At 39.6% G+C, this 14,825-nt stretch overlaps 2 protein-coding genes across 4 annotated transcripts; both read left to right on the top strand.

Annotated features, from left to right (window-relative positions):
* Positions 1-2,373: 2,373 nt before the first annotated feature.
* LOC129295490 (probable E3 ubiquitin-protein ligase RHG1A) lies at positions 2,374-8,158 on the top strand. 3 transcript variants are annotated; one of them, XM_054934020.1, is made up of 6 exons: positions 2,375-2,652; positions 3,886-5,679; positions 6,748-6,798; positions 7,160-7,258; positions 7,412-7,552; positions 7,640-8,158. In XM_054934020.1, the coding sequence occupies exons 2-6, from the start codon at positions 3,982-3,984 to the stop codon at positions 7,769-7,771; spliced, it is 2,121 nt and encodes a 706-aa protein (XP_054789995.1). In that variant the 5' UTR covers positions 2,375-2,652; positions 3,886-3,981; the 3' UTR covers positions 7,772-8,158. The 3 variants fall into 3 exon arrangements, with proteins under 3 accessions (XP_054789997.1, XP_054789995.1, XP_054789996.1); XM_054934021.1 differs by lacking the exon at positions 2,375-2,652 and adding an exon at positions 3,725-3,788; XM_054934022.1 differs by lacking the exon at positions 6,748-6,798 and having other exon boundaries at positions 2,374-2,652.
* Positions 8,159-11,371: 3,213 nt separating this feature from the next.
* Positions 11,372-14,260, top strand: LOC129295491 (probable serine/threonine-protein kinase At1g01540). The gene is made up of 7 exons (XM_054934023.1): positions 11,372-12,362; positions 12,473-12,577; positions 12,689-12,772; positions 12,875-13,045; positions 13,142-13,271; positions 13,379-13,588; positions 13,841-14,260. Exons 1-7 carry the CDS (start codon positions 11,755-11,757, stop codon positions 14,000-14,002), a joined length of 1,470 nt encoding a protein of 489 aa, XP_054789998.1. The 5' UTR covers positions 11,372-11,754; the 3' UTR covers positions 14,003-14,260.
* The last annotated feature ends 565 nt before the right edge of the window (positions 14,261-14,825 follow it).

Genomic DNA, 14,825 nt, shown 5'->3' with positions numbered 1-14,825 from the left:
GCAACGAATATAATTGTAGCAACGATTTAATGCCATGTATTAATATGAAATGACTGAGATTAAATGTCTGGGCTGGGATCAAAGGCACCTGGGAAAAAGGAGGGATGGTGTTAAAAGGATTAATCATGGTACGGGGGCTAGATGGCATTGGACAAAGATTGGAGACTTCTCGATGAAATCTACATATGAAGTAATCTCCAATACTGAATCTTGACCAGACAGATTTTAGGAAAAACTTTAAAAGGTGAAAGCCCCCCAACGATGCAAATTGTTCTTGTGGATGGTGTCTCAGAATAGCATACTAACCAATCACTTAAGGAAACGAAGAGGTCTTTGTCAGGAGGACAAATGTGCTATCTGCGGTACGTAAACTGAGGACATGCTTCATGTTTTTTATGACTGTGCTCAAAGCAAAGCTCTGTGGCAGTAATTGGTCCCACCCGAAACATGGAGTCAATTTTTCAATATTAACCTCAGTAACTGGATGGGGTGGAGCATGTGTGATAGGGCTACTGAAGACACTATAGTCTGGAATGCATTATTCAGCATTCTCTTTGGGAATTGTGGAAGCGACACAGTTTGTTTATCTTTGAGGGTGAGCTTGCACCTATCTTGAAATTTTGACACTAGCACATACTTGTTTAAGTAGCTTGAAGAAGGTGCAAGGTGAGATTAACTTCAAGAAAGTAACTGGTATACAATCTACAAACCGGTGGGAATGCTTGTTGGATGGTTGGGTCAAATTGAATGTTGATTGAGCTTGTTCTTCTACAACAAGGGTGGCTTTCAATGGTGGTCTCCTTCGTGATGATAAGGAACATTTTATCTTTGGGTTTGTTTACCGTCTAACTAGGGGCGATAATTTCTCAGCAAAGATTACCGCTCATGTTCATGGGTTGAAAATGGCTTGGGATTTAGGATTTCACAAAGTCATTCTTGAGTCAGATTCTACAGAGGCACTGGAGAGTTTATCTAGTGAAACTAACATGGAGCATGAAGATCTTGATGCCATTGCTACTGCTAAATCTTTGTTGGTCCAAAGATGGGGTGTGAAAATGAGGCATGTTACTGGGAATAAAGCGATGGATTTTCTTGCTAAATGGGGAGTTTCATTTCTACTAGGTTTTCATGCCATTCATCAAGCTCCCAAGGATCTTTAGAGGATGATGCAACGTGATTGTATTGGCCTTCATGCTCTGATTTGGTACTAACAGGTTCTAGTTTTCCTTGTGGGTGTGTGTGTGTGTGTGTGAAAATACAATGGTCACCGTTGATACGAGAGGTGGCGCCCGTTAAAGCTATTGGGAAGCTTTAGCCGAAGAAGCTGCTCTCTAGCCTCTGCGGCTATTAAAAGTAGAGACCGCAGAACTAACAGCTGCCACTAATTGAATTGGATTCGCTATTCAAGCCTCTTCCTACCACACCAAATTTTAATGTACAAAGTGGGTGGCCTCACCTGCTCCTTTCCCTTCCCCAAAAGCTATCATGGTAATGCAGTCACCGTCTGGTTATAAGCTGCCCCTATCAATTCCTTCACACGAAACATAGCCCTCTTCACGTGTCCATGTTTTTGTCATTTTATATTTTCCAGACCATCAATTATGGGTTCCTCACAAACAGAAACTCCTTAAATGCGGTCAAAATTCATAAAAACCAACCTCACATAAAAAAAAAAAAAGTCAGATTCCACTTATCATGTTCGGAGTCTTTGTTGTGATAACTAACGTCACGTGTGTGATAATATTAATAATAATTATATACTCTTGGTTTTTTTAATGGCAACAAATTAAATTAAGTAGGACCTAAAGTCACGACTCTCAATCAAAAAGGAGAAGCATGTGAATGTGAATGCGATTTGAATGGTAAAAAGGAAGGAGAGAAGTCAGAGGTGGTTGGCGTGAAGGGGATGGAAATGCAGAGCGTACCCTCATTTTCACTCTGTGCTGTCTCGTTAACGCCTTTACTTTGTTAGGGAAAGAAAATAAAAACACGGAGGCAAGGGGCCAAACAGAAACAGCCTACCTGTGGCCTTTGCTCTTTAGCTCTGACCGTCTCACAAGGAAGTTCTGTTACGTTAGATTGTATTTTAAAAGTAATTCTTACTCATTCCATTTTCATATTTAAATATTACGAATGAATGCTTTCACGCCTCCGGACCAGCTTGAATTAAATTAGATAGTATAGCATGTGCCTCACTCTTCAATAAAATCTCATATGCCCATTTTGTGAATAGCATGTCAAATCTAAATTAATTGACAACGAAAATATTTCGGTTCATCCGTTACCAAAAATAAATAAAACAAACTTAAATGAGATCATCATTATCAGTGCATGATAATTTCTCCACTTTCCTTTTTGACCATAGTTCTGGGCTAACGTATTTGACCATAGATTAAAAATTGCATCCCCTGATTTTGTACCTCCATTATCTCTGTTTTCATGTCTCCCATCAATAGGCTCTGGCAAAAAAGAGGCGCTGCCTTCTACCCCTTACGTTTTTCTGGGGCTGTTCTCTGCGTCTTTTGCTTCCCCAACTAATAAATCAATAGAAACAGCTATCCCTGGGAGCACAGGCTAGAGCTTGCTTGCTTTATTCCCCGAGTTTCATCCTCTGATTTTTTAGTAGATCAGGATTTTTTTTGCTTTCATCTGGTAAGCCTTCAAGGCATTTCCCAAGTTCTTGTTTTTGTTTTCATCTCATGGTTTGATCGGTCGGTGAAATGGTAGGATTCAAATATCATCAAGTTTGATTCTTCCGGTAGTTTTCAGTATTTTTAGGGTTTAATTAACGTTTCAAATTTTGTGGTGCTGTGTGGGTTGCTATTGAATCTTTCACGCTGCCATATTCGTAATCGGTTTCATACATTGAACTTTGTGGCGTTTATTTTTAGTCTTGGTTGTTGCTAGGACCTTCTGTTCAGCCTGGTCTTGAAAGGATTAAACTCAGTTGTTGTTGGTCAAGCTGATCTTGGGAGGAAACTCAAATCTGTTTTTTACTTCTCGGAAAGGAGTTAACTTTATTGTTTGCCTGCCATTTTGTTTCTTTCTTGAATAATTTTCGATGACTTTAATCAAAAGGCAATACTGCATTAGTAGAATTTATTTACACGCTCGAACTTATACTTGTTAATTCCTCGTTGTAATGCGTGGAAATGAAAATGCATACAAGTGCTGCATCATGTGGCTATAAACGTCATTGACCTAATCATATTGGCTTTATTTATGGCTACGAGTTTTGTAATTTAAGAGATGTCCACTTTATCAATTGGTAGCACGATGTTTTGGCGGCATTTAAGCTACTTTGCAGTCGATATTTGACATTTTACCGAAGCAGACACAGATTTATTCTGATATGGATGTATACCCTATCTCTGGTTGTCTCGACCTTGCTGCAGTTGCTTTAATAAAATAAACCTGCTTGATTGGAATGATAAAAGTTTTGTTGTGTTAGTGCATGAGACTGAGCTGCTAGTGCTTGCTGCGTTCATGTCATTATCATGATATCTACTTTTATCATGTCAGTATGGAATTGTGAAGAAGTTTGGAACTAAATCATTGTAATAAGTGAGAACCACTTGCAATTTTTTAGACCTTTATATTTGGTTGGAAGGGAGGGAGGGGGAGGGGTGGAAGGGGAGGGAACCCTCCAATTGGGGGGGGGGGGGAGGTTTTGGAGGGGAGGGGAGGGGCAGGCCTACAACATTCAGGAATGCTCTTAGATATTAATAAACACAATAATAAATATTTTTATAGGTTTTTGAAGCCTCATGGTGCAGGACAACCAAATGGTACTGTTTGATGTGACTTGAAACATTTACTTAGTCATGGAACTGTTTGAGGCAAGCCTGTTCTTTTTGCCCACTGATCACTTTCTCTTTGTTGCAGGGATTTTTTGAAACACAGAGTGACATGACGCTCTATTGAGGAATTCTTTTTATACATTCCTTAACGTCTAAACAGGGAAACTTACAAATCCTCCCGATGCAAGGGACAAGGGGTAGAATAGGTTCCTTGGCTGAAACCTTGGAATTTGATTGTGGATCTACTTCAAGTAATGCTACCGTGGATCAGCAGATTTGCTGGGATGGCACGAGGAACCCTTTAGAAAATCAAAGCCCTCAAATTATGCTTTCACCTGGTGATGTGAACCCATTGTATGCAAATTCAATTAACCATGAATGGAAGAGCGTCAATAATTGGAGAATTGGTGAGCCAGGTTCCAGTGATTCACATATTGAAATTAACAATGACGAGCAGAAAAGAGAACTTGGATGGTCATCTTCAACGAGTGCTGGTGCTGGATCAAGATTAGGGTGGCAGTTTGAATCAACCAATTTACCTTCATTGGACAATGTCAATACAAGTCCTACGTGTATGAACAACTCCAATCCTCATTCTGTATCACAGAATCTCAACCTAAATGCCAGTTTGGCAGATGCCGGCTTTAATATGGGGCAGCATCTTGAGCATCCTAGCTTGAACAAACCAAGTGGATCAGTAAATGAGCCTATCCCACCTACTGTTGGTCCTGCGCCCTTTGCTCATCCTTCTGGAAGTAACATGGTAGATAATAGTAGTGGTAGGCTGGGGTATTCTACTGATGCCCAGCGTGTATCCTGTAAAAGAAAGGCTGTTGAAGGATATGTTGGACAATCTTCAGAAGGTGAAAGTTCTAGCCGCAGCCAGTACACAGAAAACTGTGCTTGGCATACACTTCCTACTCAGAGTAATTCTTGGAGCAGTTTAAGCAGATCTGCTACATCAGCATTGATAAGTTCAAGACCTGGCCGGGATGTGGGTGATGAATCTTCAGAGAGCATTGATAATTTGAATGTTGCAAGAAGCTCAAATAGCTTCCTGAGGAATTCTCGCTTGAGGATAAATCCTTCAAATCAACAGGATTCCATTCCTTTTGTTGCATTCTCCAATGACAGTGTGACTAGACGTTCTACAATTCCTTCATGTTCTCCTATGACACAAAGTTTTTGTCCTGTTGATGGCTCTATGGATTTGAGGTCAGCGCCATCTGCAGATATCGTTCCACAAAGCCAGCCCTTTGGAACCAGTTCTCCTTTACGCAGGAATATGCCATCATTTAGATGGAGTGGAAGCTCTAACTCAAGAAACAGCCATTTGTCAAACTCAATGATTTGGCCAGACAGGGATACTCAACTATATGAAGAAGGAAGCTCAAGAAGCATGTCTAGAAGCATAAATGATCCAATGTTTGTTCCAGTGGCTGATTTAAGAAATTCGGTTCGGAGTCCAACCAATAGAGCTTCAAGTAGTGCAAATTTAAATATATCAGGAAATGTTACTTCCTCACCGCATACTGGATTGAGTTCAGCCTTCAATTTACCATCTATTCCATCCTGGGTTTCTCGTCCCAATCCTCTACATCATCCACGGAGGTTATCTGATTATGTTCATCGATCATTGTTGTCATCTGTTTCTGAGGCTGCTGGAGGTTTCAGCAATAGCAATTCTTTCTTGCGCTCTGCTCCTATCACTTTATCTGAAGCAAGGGCACCATCATCTCGAGCTGGAAGTCAAGGACGTCATCAATCGCACTCAATATCACCATGGGTGGAGAGGCGAGGTGATAGCAACTTCAGGCTTCCCTATTCATTGCAAACTCTGGCTGTTGCCAGTGAAGGAAGTGGTAGACTTGGATCTGAGGTCTGTATTCAATTAACTATTTTCTTGCTTTTATATAGTTATGTTAGAATGCCTAGTATACACCAACACACACAAACATCCCCAAGAGCTAGAGACAATTAAACGAGGAAGGATTTTTGGTTTTGAAATACTCCAAATATAAGATAGCACAGTATGAGTTCTACAAGAAGTTTAGGCACTGGTATAAGTCAAAACCCAGCACCAATTACCCCACAGAGAAACTGACCAAGAATGGGAAAGACACAACCGGCTTTCCTGAGGCAAGCGTGCACCACCCTTTTTTTCTCCCACAAATGTCATGTCTTCTCTCTGATGCTGAATTACTCATAAAACCCCCTTCAAACCGCTCACTACTATGGCAGCTTAAATTGCTCATCTGGTCTCCCTTTTCCCTTGCTCTTTTGGTTACATATAGTAGCACTATCCCTTGGTCCAGTGGTTACCGCTTCCTCAGAATTGTTACTTCCCTTTTGGCCACCTGCTACACAAGTTTTTTGTGTTAATCCCATCAAGTTATATTTCGTGTTATTGGAGGGCATGCTTGTTATTAATGAATATCTCAAGCATATGGATGCACCTGGTTGATGATAGCAACCCCTTTTTTATGGTATTCAAATTTACGTTCCAGAAATTGTGTATGGAGAAACTGACCTACATAAAAACTGGTTTTCAATTTTGCATTTCACTCACATCGTATACTCACCAGTTCAGACTTAGGACTTCCTTTACTCAGCCAATACATGTTATTCCTTTATAATTAATCAATGAGTTTGTACTTGTGCATGCTAGTTTTGAGCTTGTTTTCTCATCATTTTAAACTTGTCAACAGTTTTTTGGATCGTGGACTATGCATTGGATAAACTCCGAAATGAATGAGACAGTGTTTGAAGCTTACAGTTAATAATATTTTCAGAATCTGAACAAATTAACATAATTGAAGTTGTGGTATTGTGGTCAGGCCCACTGGGAAATGAAAGACATTATTTTCGCATTCTGCCTGCTTCAGGCATTTTTTTTAACAAACTATTCTGTTAGCCTTGACACTTTCTTTTTCCTTTTGTTGCACAGCTCCGCAGTGTTCTGGGCCTCATGTGTAGGGGACAGAACATTCGGTTTGAGGTTAGTTTTCCTGAATTAATGGTATAAATGGATGCAAAATTGATTTGATTTTTCCTCAATTCCAACTAAAAGACATGTTTCCTAGCATTTATTATTGAATTTTTAATTTGGTCTTAACTGACCTACAAAATCAGATTTACTTACTTTCACTTCTGATCAGACTTGCAATTGGATTTTCGAAGTTATACTTTAATAGCTGGCACACTTTGGGTCTGTTTTGATTGAGGGGAATTACCTCTGCGTTCAAATCCTGCTTCTTCCCTGAGTGCATGAATATTTATCCTTCAATGATCTGAATTTGTTTTTGACTAGCCCTGTGTGTACTTTGCTAGCCAACTTATATGCTTTCGTTTTGTGATAGGATTTTATGATCTTTGACCATTCAGTATTTTCTGGAATGGCTGATATTCATGACCGACATAGGGACATGCGACTTGATGTTGATAACATGTCTTACGAGGTAGAAGAAATTCCAAATTTTGATGCCCATGCTTATTCTCTTTACTGCGCCCCCCCCCCCCCAAAAAAAAAAAGGAAAAACAAGAAGAAGAAGAAGAAAGTTGATGTTTCATCTGGTGAATTTCTTGTTATATAACCTACACGAATGTTATAGGAGTTATTGGCCCTGGAAGAACGGATTGGAAATGTGAGTACTGGATTGAGCGAGGAAACTGTATTGAAACTAATGAAACGGAGGAAGTATTCAGTTGAAGAAGGGTCTCAATGCGAGGCAGAACCCTGCTGTATTTGTCAGGTAATTCTGAGTGACTGGCTTCTCGCGCTTTACCTTCTCCGTGTGTATAATACGCTGCAGCATATGGTTCCTATAACTTGTGTGCAGGAAGAGTTTGACAACGGGGATGATGTTGGAACGCTTGATTGTGGCCATGACTACCATACGAACTGCATCAAACAGTGGCTAATGCAGAAGAATCTGTGCCCCATTTGTAAGACAACAGGCTTGGCAACTTGAGATTTGTTCCTTGATCCTCAACCATTTTATTCTACCTCCGAAGATGGAGATGAAAAGGAAGATGAAGATGAAGCGAACTGGCACAGTTACCTAGGAAATTTTGTTTAGCTGAAGCGAGAACCTGCTGCTTCTATTGCTTCATTCACTATGTGTAGCTTAGTCAATGGCATTTCTGTGGCACCTTTTCTGCTTTCAAAAGCCTCCCCTTTATCTGCCCGCCCCTCGATTTCTGGTTATAGTGTATTTGTTTTATATAAATCCAAAGCCAATGATCTCCACATATGATTGATAATTGGCGTTGAAAGATTTGTTGTTAGCCTTGATCTCCAGTCGACGTGCTTGGTTTACAATCTTTTATAAAAGAAATTGTTACCTGGTTCATGAGTCTCCAATTGGGTGTTGCTGGTTAAATTTTGAACGGAAGGGAAAACTAGCAGGAGTTCTGTGTTGTCTAAGAAACATTGTACGCTTTTGTGCTCTTTTGTTTGACAATTTCCATCAACGTTAAATGATTATTCATTTAACAATGGGGTTGTAATTGTGCTGTTCTTGAGTAATTTTCAGCGCCCATGCTCAAGTGAAACCCTCATTTAGCAAGGTTTGACTCGAGGGATGTTTCAAAGTCGAGAAGAAACGGGTGAGATGGCAACGTTTGTGCTTTGGCAGATGTTAATGGGGAGGAGGAATGTGAGAAGGTGGAACTGAAATTTGCTCCCAAGCGATTTTCATTTCTTTGGTTTGGGCATTTTCAGCGGGATGGAAATGAAATGGAATGTCATCTTCGAAATGAGAAGAGAAGTTACCATCTTGCCCTCATTAAATACCCTACTCATTTAATGATTTATTTTGATGCCTGCAGAAGCAGAACTAGTTAGTGCTGGTAACAGTAAAAATGGTTTCACCAGTTCAAAAGGAAAAAAAAAAAAAATTGGCGCTCCCAGTCCCGGACCAGTAATGCACGCATCAACGTCAAAAGCTGCTTTTCTGACTTTGGCCATAGCCACTTTAATCGATGGTTTTTATTCATTCTTTGATGGGTGCAATAACAAACATTTAAAAACCTCGTGTGCAAGTGAAAGTACAATATTTTATATTTTAGTATTATTTTTATTTTATTTGGTTAAATAGAAGTATAATCAAGTCATAAAATTTCGATATATGAATGTGACATTAATTCTCCACCAAAACCTGACCATTTAGAAACGAGAACCGAATGGCGAAGCGCAAGAATAGGAATAATGATTAGGGTGGCATAATATACTGTGCAACATGAACATTGGATAATACGTCACATTCCATAACGAGACTGATTCAAACAATATTTGATTCTAGTGGGTTGAAGTGAGCGTTCCAAATAGGGGTATTCAGTCCGGACCCGTCCCGATTGGCCCGGTATCGTCTCGATCATATCGGGACGGGTCTTGTCCCGGCCCAAAAATAATCGGGACGGGACTTTACGGGACGGGACAGGAAAGAGGTTCGGGACGGGACGGGACACGGGATTACCATCGGGACGTCCCATCCCGTCCCGAATATTATATATATTATTTTTTATTTTAAATATATTAATTATATTAATATAATTTATACTTATATTAATTATATCAATTATAATTTTAATACTTACAATTCTTATTTAAAATTAAAGTTTTTTTATATTGATAATTTTAATGGCATGGAGTAAACATGGCGATATCTTTCTTTATAATATATTAATTATATTAATATAATTTATTCTTATATATTTCTATTTAATAACTTTTATTTACAACGTATTTTTTGCTTATTTTTAGAAGAGTAATTAGCTTAGTACATCTTCACTAAAGTAGAAGAACAATGATTTGATGTTATGTTTGACTTGTCTGTTGTTACTAATCTTATAATATAAAGATTATTTGTATTTATTATTATAATGTGTAGTTATGATTAATATAATTCAATAATTGATTTTAAATTATTGTTATTTATGTACCTGTGTTGTTTTGATTTTAAACTTAATAAATTATATAATTTAAAATTTTAATGAATGTTATTATTCAAATCTTTTTTTGATATTATTCCATTTATCGGGACGGCGGGACATCCCGATCTTGTCCCGGTCCCGTCCCGACTCTTAACGGGACGGGACGACTTTCGGGACGGGACGGAACACGGGACCAAAATTCAGTCCCGATCTTTTTCTCGGGACGGGACACGGGACAGGGGTGTCCCGGTCCCGTCCCATCCCGTGAACACCCCTAGTTCCAAAGGAAGAGTTTTTAAATTAGAAAAATATAACTTTTAATTTTTGTATTTTATTTGAGTTTATTATAAATTTTTGTATTTTTTTATATTTTAAATCTTTACACTGTTATTTTTTGAACATTTTAAATTCCTTTCAAAAATCAAATAAGGTGCAGAGAATTAAAGGTTTTTTTTTTTTTTTACTCCTAAATTTCTACAAATTATTTTAAAGAATCCAAGTTTGGTGTTCGAAGAAAGCAAAAGGGAGAAAGTTGAGACGATTGGATGAAGTGGCGAAAAGGCGGAGGAAAGAGGGATTGGGGCCCACATCCATCTTCTGGTTTTGTTTTGCTTCGGCTGGGGGGCCCACCTGGGGACACGAAGGATAGATAATGTTGATGCTGGTATTCACCCGTGATATGAGCCCAAATCCGACAGCCCGGTTTGAGTTTGACACCCATCCCCCCTTTATTACGACAGATCATGCTGGTCCCACCGTATTATCATCCCTCCTTCCCCTTTTACCTCAACCTGCAAGTTTATGCGTGCAATTTCTATCGTCGACATTTTTTGCAACCTCCACATGTATTGATCTGAAGAATGATATTTATTATCAGGTTAAAAATATATGATTTATTATCATTTTTATATCATTCATTTTGGTGGTCTGACATTTACATATATATATATATATTGATATATAGGATTATTATTAAGTTAATTTCAATAATTTATTTTTTTATTTTTAATAAAAAAAGTAACACCATTCAATAATTAAGAGAAGAGAATTTGGATCTTCCCTAATGATTACTGTGATTTATCCATCCTCATAATTATTTTTTTAAAAAAATGGATCTAAAGAAAAATTAAGGAAACTTCGAATAAAATAAAATAATTCTAAATGCTGGAAGTTATAAATTAAAATTCTGAGCTTTGATCCCCCGAGCAAACATACCAAACGAAAGTAAAATGAACAGTGAACTTCATCGATGTTTTCATTATTTATGACGCATTTATTGTGAAGAGGTATTATAAATTATTAAATTTCATGCTCAGCCAAGAATTCAGGATTTCACTCACAACCAAACCAACACTGGGAAGTCCACAACAAGGGTCAAGCTCCCAATCTTGTTAATTAAATGATCCCGGTGGAGGCACCGGGCAGGCATCTTGACTTTTGCGTCCGCCCTGCATTATAAAATGAATGAAGTAGATGATTCGTAGAGAGGACGACGTTTTTAGAGTTTTATAATATAAAAGGTAGCAGTACTGGTAATAATAGTGCCAACAAGCAGATTGCATGAGCATCCAGACAATCCCCTAATACGGCGCATCGACCTCTATATACAGTGCCTGATGATCCACACATGAAATTAGAAGCAGACAAGGTTATGATGCCTACCGGTGCGCTAGCTGCAAAGTGAAAAATGTCCTTACCCACTACGGACATCATTTTGGAACACGCAGAGGAGAAGTGGCCAAAGAGGGAAAATAGGATAACACTCGCAAGAGGGAAATTTTCTTCTTCTATTATCCAAGTCCCATTATGCCAGCTCCCTCTTCTCTCTCTCCAAACCCCACTCTCCAGTGTATTCTTCCGCTTCCACTCGCTCTCCCTGTCCTTCTAGCCTCTCGCACCACCTTCCTCCTCCTCCTCCTCTTCCTCTGCCTCTTTTGCGACCTGCTTCTGTCAACATGTCTGTGACTGTGTTTGCCGATTAAATTCATGCTCTGAGGAAAGGGAGGGAGGGGAGAGAACAATGACCAACTATGCGTTTCTGAACGATCAGCTGTCTACTCACACCTCGATTTTTGGGTTGCGACTCTGGGTCGTGCTGGGCATATGCGTAGGAGCAGCCATAGTCCTTGTTCTGTTTCTCATATCTCTCTGGTTCACCAAGCGCAACAACCATGCTTCCAACCTCAACTCTTCACACAATCCCATCATTCCGAATGTCTCTAAGGAGATCCAGGAAATCAGGATTGATCCTTCGCGCGACCCGGCTCATGGAAGGTCCGACTCGTGTCTGGAAGCAGAGGCTGAGGTGGATAGGGCCCAGGCCGTGCTTGTTCAGCAGCAGGGCGATGATAGCCAGAGAATTCACATAGAGATTGGCAAAGATCACCGGATTTCGTATCCTGAGAAGGTTGGTGGCTCATCGCATGGAAGTGGTGAGCAGGGTTCGATTTCTGTGCCTGAGGTTTCGCATTTGGGGTGGGGCCACTGGTACACTCTCAGAGAGCTCGAGGTCTCTACCAATGGATTTGCGGATGAGAACGTCATAGGTGAAGGTGGCTACGGAATTGTTTATCGCGGTGTGTTGGAAGATGATACCAAAGTTGCGGTTAAAAATTTGCTCAACAACAGGTAAGCTGTACTTGATTACAATCTTCCTTGTAATATAGTGGAAGTTTATTTTTTATGGACTACATTTGTTCTTCATCTTCCATTAAATGGTTCGCGTACTGATGATGTAGGGGACAAGCTGAGAAGGAATTTAAGGTAGAAGTTGAAGCAATTGGACGTGTTCGGCACAAAAATTTGGTGAGGTTACTTGGATATTGTGTTGAAGGAGCCCATCGGTATGTTTTCCTTGTTCACTATTGACATCTTTGAGTTCCCTTCTAGTTGTCAAAACTTCAAACGATTGCTTTGGATGTCTAAACATTTTGCGCTAATTCACGCATTTGCAGGATGCTTGTGTACGAGTATGTTGGGCCTTCCAGCCCTCTTTCGTGGGAAATTCGCATGAATATAATACTTGGAACTGCAAAAGGGTATGCATTGCTGTGTGAAGTTACTCTTCTGCTCCAAGTTCATTTGTTTTAGATTATTTCTTGTTTTACATGATTGAAAACTGACTACTTTGGAATACGTAGGTTGACATACCTTCATGAGGGACTTGAACCTAAGGTGGTTCACCGTGATATCAAGTCAAGCAACATATTGCTTGATAAGCAATGGAATCCAAAAGTCTCTGATTTTGGCCTTGCAAAGCTCTTGGGATCAGAGAGAAGTTATGTGACAACCCGTGTGATGGGAACATTCGGGTCAGTTGAACCCTTCTTAGAAAGAAAATTTAAAACATAGTCTCTAACAGTGGTGACCTGGACCTCACTGGACAAATGGCTAGCTCTGTTTCACAGGTATGTAGCTCCAGAATATGCAAGTACTGGCATGTTAAACGAAAGAAGTGATGTATACAGCTTCGGTGTTCTTCTCATGGAGATAATTTCTGGAAGAAACCCAGTAGATTACAGCAGGCCTCCTGGAGAGGTTTGTTTGGTGATTTTATTTGAGTATCATGTCAGGAGATCTTCTCAACCTTACTCCGCCCACCTAATGTGCTGTTTCTGATAATAATTGAGTATTCAATTTTACAGGTGAACCTTGTTGAGTGGCTGAAGTCCATGGTTGCTAACCGAAATGCAGAGGCAGTGCTCGATCCTAGGCTACCCGAGAAGCCTTCTTCTAGGGCACTGAAGCGTGCCTTATTAGTAGCCTTGAGATGTGTGGATCCAAATGCCCAGAAAAGACCAAAGATGGGGCATATTATACATATGCTTGAAGCTGATGAGTTCCCTTTTCGAGATGTGAGTTTGTGTACATTTCCGCGAGCACGGCCAATTTTCCATCCACATCTCTGCTACCTTTAATTTCTGTATCACAAATCTTTTCGTGTCTACAAATAAATTGTATGACTTATGAATCTTGTTTGTTTTCTTCCTTAAAAGCGCAGTGCCTAAGTGTGGAAACAGACAAATTGAGATCATTATTGCAGTATGTGACATATTGTCTTCCTCTGTTCAGACTTCATTTTTTATTTCGAATTGGAACTCTTTCAGGACCGAAGAACGGGAAGGGAAAATGGACGCTCCCAGCGGATGAGCACAAGAGATGAGTTGAAGGATAAGCGAGTATGTGAATCAGGTGACAGTAGTGGATATGAAAGCAGTGTCCAAACTAGCAAGTCTATGGGCAGAAACCAAGAAACCGAAGGCCAATAGCAATACTGGAGTTGATGAATAAGGTGAATTGACGCCGTCTTGTGTACCAAATAGAGGTGGCTTGAACATCATTTACTTTCCTGTATATATTATTTGCGCATGCGTGTCTGCTTTTATTTGTAGATTCTGCTGCAATGCTTTTTTTGCCTCTAGGTATAGACTAATATTTCGAGACATTCCAGTTCCTTTGATGTGTTGTCTAAATGTTGTAGGGAACAAAATTCTTTTATTACCTTATTAGACATGTGATTTCCTTTACTTGCTATGAGTTTGTTCTGAAAGCCAGCATTAGCTTGAAATGTATGCTTTTGTGTTTGCAATATGAGCTTCTAAAGATAGGCATGCAGGTACTTGAAAGAAAGAAAAATAAAAGCTCATGATTTCTTAGAAAATGATTTGATATCACCATGCTCTGTAGATGCGGACTTGACCCTGATATCGTACCTAGTAGTAGATTGTGGCATGTTGATTCAGAGGTTACTTATAATATGTTGACCCTAAAGTGATGAGCTGCATTGCTGTTTCGATAATACAAGCGTAACTATTATTGAATGATCGGTTTTAGGAGACTTGTAGTATTAATTGTGGTGTTTTTCTTCCCCCGTCGGAGATGAATAGAGGAAACGAAACGGGTGGCGTTAGTTATTCTGCCGGGACATCGTATCCCATAAAAGAAATGTGCTCGTGTACTAACCTCTCATGACATAAATTCCCTTGATTAAAGTCCTGGGTAAGAAGCCCCTTGTGTTGTTGGTTGGGCGTTATCTTTTTAAAAGCTCTGGGTCCCGCACCTACTCAAGAGATGCCAAGTTTTCGGTTTTCC

This window comes from Prosopis cineraria, unplaced genomic scaffold (genome assembly GCF_029017545.1).
Source record: "Prosopis cineraria cultivar Desert tree isolate PC_DT_omini unplaced genomic scaffold, ASM2901754v1 PC125, whole genome shotgun sequence".
NCBI lineage: Eukaryota > Viridiplantae > Streptophyta > Magnoliopsida > Fabales > Fabaceae > Prosopis > Prosopis cineraria.
Note: the sequence above shows the minus strand (reverse complement) of the source record. Positions and strands in the feature narration are given on the sequence as shown.

Excerpts from the sequence above, each read along its gene's own strand:
- LOC129295491 (XM_054934023.1), top strand. The coding sequence starts at position 11,755 with ATGACCAACTATGCGTTTCTGAACGATCAGCTGTCTACTCACACCTCG. Across the intron at positions 12,773-12,874 it reads ATACTTGGAACTGCAAAAGG|GTTGACATACCTTCATGAGG; the intron begins GTATGCATTGCT and ends TGGAATACGTAG. Across the intron at positions 13,589-13,840 it reads ATGAGTTCCCTTTTCGAGAT|GACCGAAGAACGGGAAGGGA; the intron begins GTGAGTTTGTGT and ends GAACTCTTTCAG.
- LOC129295490 (XM_054934020.1), top strand. The coding sequence starts at position 3,982 with ATGCAAGGGACAAGGGGTAGAATAGGTTCCTTGGCTGAAACCTTGGAA. Across the intron at positions 5,680-6,747 it reads GTGGTAGACTTGGATCTGAG|CTCCGCAGTGTTCTGGGCCT; the intron begins GTCTGTATTCAA and ends TTTGTTGCACAG. Across the intron at positions 7,553-7,639 it reads AACCCTGCTGTATTTGTCAG|GAAGAGTTTGACAACGGGGA; the intron begins GTAATTCTGAGT and ends ACTTGTGTGCAG.